The 9719-nt window shown below is 30.1% G+C and overlaps 1 protein-coding gene across 2 annotated transcripts; it reads left to right on the forward strand.

The window, feature by feature from the left end:
* Positions 1 to 19: 19 nt before the first annotated feature.
* Positions 20 to 9248, forward strand: LOC113513670 (sugar transporter SWEET1). Of its 2 annotated transcripts, none has more exons than XM_026897658.3 (5): positions 20 to 184; positions 4735 to 4915; positions 5486 to 5765; positions 6360 to 6479; positions 7416 to 9248. In XM_026897658.3, the coding sequence occupies exons 2-5, from the start codon at positions 4746 to 4748 to the stop codon at positions 7530 to 7532; spliced, it is 687 nt and encodes a 228-aa protein (XP_026753459.1). In that variant the 5' UTR covers positions 20 to 184; positions 4735 to 4745; the 3' UTR covers positions 7533 to 9248. The 2 variants fall into 2 exon arrangements, with proteins under 2 accessions (XP_026753459.1, XP_052751729.1); XM_052895769.1 differs by having other exon boundaries at positions 55 to 72.
* The last annotated feature ends 471 nt before the right edge of the window (positions 9249 to 9719 follow it).

Below are 9719 nucleotides of genomic sequence, written 5' to 3' on the forward strand. Positions count from 1 at the left end.
AATAAAGGAAAACTGAGCTGTCATCCGTCATCAAATTGGTGGTCCAGCCTCTGTGGACTGGCAGTGAACTAAGTAAATTAATTTTTTTCAAAGTGCCGAATTTGTTTCTTAGGTTATTAGTAAATTTATTTTAAAATTGTGAATTTTATTTATTTTAGTTTTTATACATTAAATTAATATATTTGTGAGTATTTAATTTATTGCATATCTGTTATCAATTGCATTAAAAGTTAATTAGTTGTAAGGCCGTGACATAAGTTTATTGTATTTGAGTAGGGTGACAAATTAATGTAGTATAATGTTGGATAATTTTATTATTATTATTATATTGTACTTAATAATTTTCTTTTTTCAAATTTCTAATATTGTGGTATTATTTTATTTATGCATAATATGTCAGTTATGCCTAATAAGTATTAAGTCCACAGTTATTTATTTATTTAATAACTCCTTATGTCTACTTAAGGCAAACCCATTTATTTAAAAAATATCTGTCTATAAAGGTATTTTATTCATTATGTCCATAAGTACTTATTGCTACTTAATTTAATTGTATACTATTAATACTTATTTTTTTTAAAGTTTGTCCATTTAAAAAAAGATGTATAAAAGAAGAATTACAAAAGAAATTTAACGAAAACGAATAAATGGCAGTGTCGATAGAAGCCTATATGGGCGTATGTTGACCAAATAGGCGACGAACTAAAGAAGGGCCAAACTAATAATACATAATGATGAAAAGATTAATGAATGTGGAGGAAGCGAAATATGTATGTTGTTTCAATCTATATATATATATCAGAGACAGGCTTGATCATATATATATATATATATATATATAATAAAATGAAAATGAAATACAGTGAATTTTAGTATTCATGTATTCATGAAACTAAATAATTTCCTCCACGGAGCATGAAGGACATTCTAAACAATTTTTAAACTTTTCATAATCGATCACATGGTATATTCGAATTAACAAATTTAAACTGTTAAAAAAAAGTTTTTATATTTCAACTATATTCCTCAAGTTTGCGACTAACCTTTGCAAAAGGTATATGAGGATGTTACTTTATATATATATATAAAGTTCTTAACTTTCACAAATCATGTTACTGGAATTCGGCATAAGGATATATTATAAACGACCCAACTATCTATTCTTAATTATTACAATAATGTACGAAAGAAAAATAAAGTAATTAGTCTTTCATGAGTTTTAATAGCTTGAATTATACTCGTGTATCTATGTTACGGTTACACTCAGTACCTATTATCTGATAAATAACGTTGTTTAAAATTGACTTATCATGCATACGCTAAACATCACTATGAATCGCTTTTATTTTTATCGTAATTCTAAAACGTTTGTTGTGAGAACTGATTATTCGTTTATGAAAGATTAGGAGATTCCAAGATTAGGAATTGTAATCGCTCAGGTTCACAATGCCAGTTTCAAGTTTGATGGGCGTGAATGTTGGAGAAAGTATTTTCCATTTCATAAAACTCCTTGAACGGTTTCTGCTGTCACAATAAAATTTGATTTTATAAAAATTTTACTAAGCTGCGCCCTCCTCTTAGAACACTAAACTGAATAGCCAATGGAGTATTTTCTAACATGTCTGCTTATTATACCTACAGTTACAGACGAGTGATCCATTACTATTAGCTGCGTCATGCTATTTTACAATATTTTAGTCTGTCGCATTATGGTTATTTTTATCTAATATAAAAGTAATTACTTGATAATAAGTAGATAATACCATACTATATCAGCGATTAATTGCTCACTACTAAATACAGATCTTCCCCTATTGGGGAGTTTTGCTAGTAGTTACCACATTTGGCAGGCAGGTTGTTAACGTAGTTGTGCTTTGGTAATTTTAAAGATCTGCTTTTCACTCGTCCATTAAGTTCCTTTAGTCGCCTCTTACGATATCCACGGGAAAGGAAGGAGTGGCTCATTCTATGCCGGGACCACACGTCTTTAACAGATAATACAAACATCTTTTAGAGTGGGAGACATTTTTCGAAGTACGATTTAGTTTTGAATAAAGTTAACAAAATTGATCAAAAAACTTTATTACACAAAAAGAATATAAATAGACTTTCTAAGAAATAAAACAGCAACTTCATCTCGCCTAGATTAGTTTATATGGGTTCATAATGAGAGTAAACATTATCGATGGTGATATTTAACAAACAAATGTTTAAAATTGGAAGATATCGCCGACCTTTTATCGTAACCATGCCTCCTCTGTTATAAAAAATAAACAAACACCCAAAAAGTACAGGCAAATTATGAACTTTTTCTTTTTGATAGTCATTTAAAATACGAATATAGTATAAATATTTAAATTCTAAATTTAAAATAATATACATGTCCTGAAAACTACGAAAAATACTGGTATGGTATTAATTGACCATAACACAAAGAATTGACGTCAGTGTATTCTGTGGGTGCGTTTTGGTTGTAATGCGTAGAATCAATTTAAAGTCTATTTATTTTAATAAAACGAGGCCGTGATTGTTTTAACATTGCAATTGTGGGCAATATAGATGGTAGGATTCTCTTACTACTAGTACTAAGACATAAGTAGAAAGATAGGAACATAAACAAAAGTATCTTACTTTATAGCATTAACAGAACATTACAGATCCGTCTAGTCTACGTGTCTGTATAAATATATGCCTTAGAAATATTATAGCATTATAACTTTTGGATAAGCAAGCTGAAGAACCGACAACCACCAACAACGGGGAAGAAAAGTTCTTGACTGGCGATCGTGTACGGGCAAACTCAGTGTAGGACGACCCCCCACTAGATGGAGTGACGTTCTAAAATGCATTGCAGGGAGTCAGTGGATGCAGGTGCCTCAGGATCGTTCTTTATAGCAGTCTGTGGGGGAGGCTTATGTTGAGCAGTGGATGAATAATGGCTGAAATAGTATTGATGCTGATAATTTTTGAAACTTCATAAAACTTTACAGGAAGATAGAGAATCAAAAGATACGTTCCTTAAATATTGTGATGGGTAATCGGTTTTCTTCCAACATAATTCATCGAAGTCCCTTAAGTTTACTTCTTTAAATGACTTTACCGTAAATAAAAATCAAGGCTTTATATAATTCCTACCTACGTACCTACTACTATTGTCGACATTCCGGCAGTTATTTATATATATTTACTATGCTTAGCTTACTTGCGTGATCAAGACAGATAACCTGGATAAAAAGTAATCTATATTCTTTCCGTTTTCATGATAATTATTTGAGCTATTAAGGAACCAAGTGGCAACGAACAAGCTGTTTTACATTTGTAATATTATTCTATGTTTGTACAAGTGAAGAGAACAACGGAAGGTATGCAGATGTGCGTTTTGAATTCCATAGTCACGTATAGCACACACAATTAAAATACTATAAATATCTGCTTTTGGATTTAATTTTATTATTAATATAACTAAGTACGTGTATAAATATGTTTTAGTAACTATTTGCAATTAGCTATATTGCTATAATAAAACCTACATTATTTAGGTACTTATTATATTATTTCTAGACACGTAGGTATAATAACTACGTATTTTATATCTCCCGTTGTATTTCTATATTAATACAGGACCATCGAATATTGTCTGAATAGTGTCTTGAATAGTGTCTGCTAACTGTGTCTACAATATTATCTTTAATACTGCTCATCGAGATAAAAGCGGGATAAAAGTAATCTTATGACCTTCACCTTCTTAAATACTGTCTGCATAAGGGGTTATCAAACTTGAACAGCTGACGATCTACCTTAATATAGTTAGACTACCATCGATCAACTCTAAGAGACTGCAAGTATGTGTGATGCAAAATTGTCGTCTAAGTAGGGTATATAGTGACATAGATATTAATTTTTCGTTTAATATGTATTTTTTTAGTCAAAATACCTCTTTTCTCTGTGTATACTAAATCTCATAACTATTGGTGGTGACATTACGCCAAAACAGATTTTCAAATATAATATTACTTATAAACCTAATAAAGATTATAAAAGAGTGAATTAATGTTATAAAATTCGAAACATACTATAAATGTGTTCAACAAAATGATATGTCCGATATAATATTAGATGAGTTTACCAATTCAAGAAAGTAATCCACGCTGCAGACTTAGGAATAAATACTCATACAAGAAACAATTTTAAAAACAATTAGTGTATTTAATGTGCGATGTATCATTGTGCGTTAATTACAATACTTCTTCGCGCATTTTTTCTATCTAGACAGATTACGTAATATCGGAGTGGATACAATTTTAAAGTTTAAAATGATGTTTTTATTTTAAATAAAGAACATGAGTCGAAATGCTAAAACTATACGTAGTTTATTTAGGTATATCTAATATTTTTTTTTATATACAACTTAGAATGGCAAACAAGCTGACGGCCCACCTGTTAAAAAGTGGTAACCGTCGCCTATAAATATGAGCAATAACATGGACATAACAGAATGTATACTATATTCAACATAAAAAAAAAAAAAAATTGGTGATTATGCCACGCCACTATCAAATAAAAAAAAAACCAGTCATGATTAATTGCATTATCAATGTACATAAACAACTACCTAAATAATATCCGTAATATTCGAAAGACTTAGAAACTCCCATAAGATCGGAAAAACTACGCCGAAACGGAAGCTAAGAGAAATAGACAGTTTAATAATAGTTATATTTTTATTTATTGCAGTATAACTAAAAATGGATGCGCTCGCGGATGTTCTACAGCCTTACAAGGACCTGGTCGGGTCCATAGCGGCCATCGTAACCATGGGTCAAATGTTCTCCGGGACGTTTATGTGCTGGGATATTTATAAACAAGGCAACACCAGAGGAATCCCCAGTACCCCTTTTCTCGGTGGAATAGTCATGTTAGTGGTATAATTATATTAATTAAAACTCTCCATTGACAGCTCAGCTGAGTTCAGCTTCAGCTGAGTTTCTTGCCCTTTCTCCTTGGCTGAAATTGCGTTACGAATGGGCGGTAATAAAAAAAAAATCTATTAAAAATGCTTAAATTTAAGTTTACTTGAATAAACATATTTCTTTTTTCTTTTCATATTTTTTACTTACATATATATTTTTGTATACAATTTCATTCTGAAACATATCTTCTTTGTTAATTCTATTTTGTGATTTACATAAGAATAGTAACCACAATTTTAATTAAGTGGGGACATTCCTTCTGGATTCTATAAAATGTTATATAGATATACAGCATTCTTTGTAAGCGATACATTAACCTGAAATACAGTGAATTTTAGTATTCATGGAACTAAATAATTTCCTTCACGGAGCATGAAGGACATTCTAACCAATTTTTAAACTTTTCATAAACGATCACGTGGTATATTCGAATTAACAATTTTAAACTGTTAAAATTTTTTTTATATAAAATGTAATATATAATATATAAAATATATTTATAATATTTGTTACAGGAGCATAATTAATTTAAAATATGGTTATATACTTCGTGACGACACTATGATACAAGTAAATTTCTTCGGTTTGGGCCTAAACATTATATATGTATTGATATATTTCAATTATACAGAAGAAAAAGTGAAAACTTGGGCCCACATTGGTATATCCGGGGCAATTTCAGCTGCACTGTTAGGTTATGCTGAAATGGAGGACCCGAAACTAGTGGAATACAGATTGGGACTCATCATTACAGCTTTTATGTTCTTTTTAATTGCTTCGCCACTATTTAGTTTGGTAAGTACTTATCTGAACTATGATTTTAGCTATTAGGTTCACAATGGAGCAAAGCATTTTAACGCTTCCAATTAATGTATTAGATTACTGACCCAGTAGATGTTGCTTTTCTCCCTACTCCCAACTACCTGGTCCATTTTTTTATTGGTCTATATCTGTCAAGCTAAAGTAAACAATACATATTTATAAAATTTTAATTAAAATCGCTTGAGCCGTTTCGGTGATTAGCGTGAACGAATATTGGGATACGGGATTTTTGTATATTAAAATTCGTTCACAGGATTCTAATTAATTTTCCTGGGTGAGCGTATTGGAAGACTGTAAAGCTCATCCAGTTAATATTATAAATAAATATGCTAGGTGAAATGTGGCAGTCAACAAATGTCTCTGACCAATAGGGGTTGTACTCATGAGCATATTTATTGCTATATTGTTAAAGGATTCGCATTATATTAAGATTAAGGGACCCGAATGTTCCCGAAACTAATTGAATTTCAGTGCATTCAGGACCCCTAATCTTAATCGAGATCTATGCTGGTAGTTATTATGTTAAAATATAATGATTGTATCTAATAATAAATAAAAATGTTTCAGAACGATATAATCAAAAACAAGAGTACAGAAGGCTTGCCCTTTCCGATGATTTTGTCCGGCACAGTAGTGACGTTCATGTGGTTACTATACGGGATTATATTAAGGAATCAGTTTCTTGTTGTAAGTACATAATATATGTTCTAATTATATTATATAAGAGGAATATCGCCGCATAGGTTTTGATAACCTATCGTTTATATGAAATTGTCAATTATACGTGCAGTTAGCACATAGATAAGACTTGTCTGAGACAAGTCTTATCTATATGCATCTTACTTTATATGTATTATACAAAATACTAAATTCTTGTGCACTTCTTAAGTGATAAGATTGTTTAACTTAATCAATTCTCGACATTTTTTGTTGATTATGTTATATACGAGTTGATTATCAACGCTGTAATCTATTCTACGTTTGAAATAAATACACGGAAGTATGGTGAATGTATGTATATCATGCCATTTATATGTACCTTCGACTTCGCGCGAATAATCAAAACGTATAGATGAATACTTAGTATATAATCAAAGACTTGTAAAAGTAGACGACAATAATCTGATAATTACATTTTTAAATAATATAACGTAGAGAAATAACGTTTAAAAAATATTTAATTTAATTTTTTTTTTTCTCAACTATACCGGTAATAAAATTATAGGGTACAGAGGCATAACACCTTAGTCTTAATGAATAGCAACGCAAGAAAGGTATCACGGGCGGCACAATATACTCTGTTATGTCCATATTGTTCATGTCTATAGGCGACGGTTACCACTTTCCATCAGGTGGGCCATCATCTAAGTTCATAATCATTCAAAGTTGCATAAAAAGAAAACTAATAAATGTACGTCATATTTGAGTAATCATGATTCGCTTAATAGCTGTACGAAGGTCAAAATCAAATACGATGTGTGTGACGTAGTAATTTCCAGTGACTCAACGACTGTTATTGTCATTAATCTATTTGGCCTCACTTGATTCTTTGAATATTGTTTGTCAATTTTACTTTTATGTATATGATTTGTATATGTAATAAAACCTTATTTTGCTTTACAGATCCAAAATGTAGTGGCACTAGTTTTGTGCTCAATTCAATTGTCGCTCTTTGTGATCTATCCCTCTAAACCAAAGGGCAGTGAGAAGGTAAAGCCTAAAGCGAAGAAGATCGACTAAGAAAATATTAGTACTAAGTAAAACAAAGCACAGATGCCTATATTTAGTTGTAAATTAGTCAAAAATTAATGTACTTTGAATCTTTTCCCTGCATCAAATTCTGAATCAAGAAAATATACGACAAAGACACGTTGACGAAGGTTATTTTTTATGAAAAAGATAACGTTTTTCTTTATGTTACCTGCGTACTTACATTGATACATGAGTGGTATAACATGTAATTCTATATGTTATATTCTAATGTACAAAAATGTACACAAAAATTTGAGCCTCGTCTATGTAACCCTTATGATATACTATCAAAGTTGACCGCACATTGGCTACTACCATTTGAGTATTTATTTAAATAACTTTATTGACCAAGCGACGGATTGCCATTAACGAAAAGAAGAGAAGAACTTTATTGACCAAAAAAATGTGGTACAAAATGCGGGCTTAATGCCAAAATATCGTTCTATATCAGTATTCTATAACAGCATGACATTAAAAAATAAAATCAAAATAGTATCTTTTGAAAGAAATGTTCTATCAGTGAAACCATCCGTCATTAGCAGCCAATGTGAGATCAAATGAGTGATTTGAGAAAATTTAAACTACCTGTTTTAAATTTAAATTTACTACCAATTAGAGCATTGACTGTGATAGACTTCCTTCCATGTTCCAAGACTAAAATAGTCTATAGTATAGTGATATCACCTGGTATTAATCATGCGAATTTAATTTACATGTATTTCTGAATTAGAATATGTACAATTACCACGTAAGTGCTTCTTGTGATATTATTATTCATTTATTTGTAGGTATCTTGTATACCTATTTTGCTTCATTATTTTACAGCCTATTAGCCTACTAGCTACTAGCAGAAAGTTTTTTTAATTTGTATGCAATTAATGAGTTACAATCGAAATTAATTTATGTCCATTTAAACTTTTCTACAGCAGACATAACAGAAATGCACTTTATCTGAGTGGATTTCTTACAATGTTGCCAAAAAGAATTATATGCCAGAGAGAGGCCTTAAATTACTTTATGAATACTTTAAAAACTTGAACGCTTGTAATTTCTTTATTTTATCAACAAAAAGTTTAACTTGTGTATATTATTATAAAAAGACGAAAAATAATATTTTTCATAGTAAAAAATTGTTTACATTTTTCATTCCAATGAATTTGTATTATTGTATACAGTATATTGAGAATGAATGAATGTTTATATTAATTATAATTATTGTATTAAATGATAATATTGTAAATCATGATATTATTATTTTTTTTTTTGAAAATTTTATTGTTAGAAAAAAGTTCTAAGTTCAAATGTTAAAATTAATCCTAATAAATACCAATGAAATATTCGAAATGACATGTATGAGTACTTACATATTTTTGTAAATCTAATGTTGATATATTATCAAAATGTACAAATTATGTTTCTATATTCTTCATAATAAAATGTAGAGAATGAGAGAGGCTGAAAGAATATTTATTTGCACTAAATGTATACGTTTATATTAATATGAACAATTTTATAAAAGACAATTTTTCTGTGTGGAAAAAGCAGCCTTTTTGCTGAAAGCAATTGTTTCAAGGCAACCTTCAGGTTAAAACCTTGATTTTACCCATTGTAAAATGAATTGAATTGTTAAATTTGCCAAATAAATAAAGTGATGTGACAAAAATTTGTGAATAATTCCAGAACAATAAATATTTTATATTATTATTTTGTCCTATTATTTTCACTAAATTCATTGCCACCCTATTTTTATTGCTATAACAGCAATGTACGAGCTACTAATAAGTATGAATAAACACTAGCCCTTTGCCATAATAAAAAAAAAAAAATAGCTCAAGAATTATTAATAGCATATTTATATAAAGCAGTGATTACTTACTCTGTGGCATATTTGCAGATTAATATATAGGCATAAAAGGTCCACCTCTTCTTTTCCCTTGGGTGTCGTAAGAGGCGAATCAAGGAACTAAATGGTCGGCATGAATGGGCAGCAGCGTCACTCAAAGCCTAACTGCGGTTGCCAAGTGTGGCAACTACATGCAATATCCCCCTTATGTTCAACAGTGGACTGTTAACGACTGATATAATAACAATATTTATTAGAACTTCTGTTCCATGAAAAATATCACATTACACTTCTTATCTCGTCAAATCGGGTAAAAATAAAATATACCTACA

The sequence above is a fragment of the Galleria mellonella genome, unplaced genomic scaffold (assembly GCF_026898425.1).
Source record: "Galleria mellonella isolate WM207_F2 unplaced genomic scaffold, CSIRO_AGI_GalMel_v1 utg103, whole genome shotgun sequence".
In the NCBI taxonomy this organism is placed as follows: Eukaryota; Metazoa; Arthropoda; class Insecta; order Lepidoptera; family Pyralidae; genus Galleria; species Galleria mellonella.

What these genes read in the sequence shown, in the direction of transcription:
- LOC113513670 (XM_026897658.3), top strand. Translation starts at nt 4,746, where the DNA reads ATGGATGCGCTCGCGGATGTTCTACAGCCTTACAAGGACCTGGTCGGG. An exon ending in CTTCGCCACTATTTAGTTTG is followed by an intron (nt 5,766 to 6,359) that starts GTAAGTACTTAT and finishes AAAATGTTTCAG; the next exon opens with AACGATATAATCAAAAACAA. An exon ending in TAAGGAATCAGTTTCTTGTT is followed by an intron (nt 6,480 to 7,415) that starts GTAAGTACATAA and finishes TTTGCTTTACAG; the next exon opens with ATCCAAAATGTAGTGGCACT.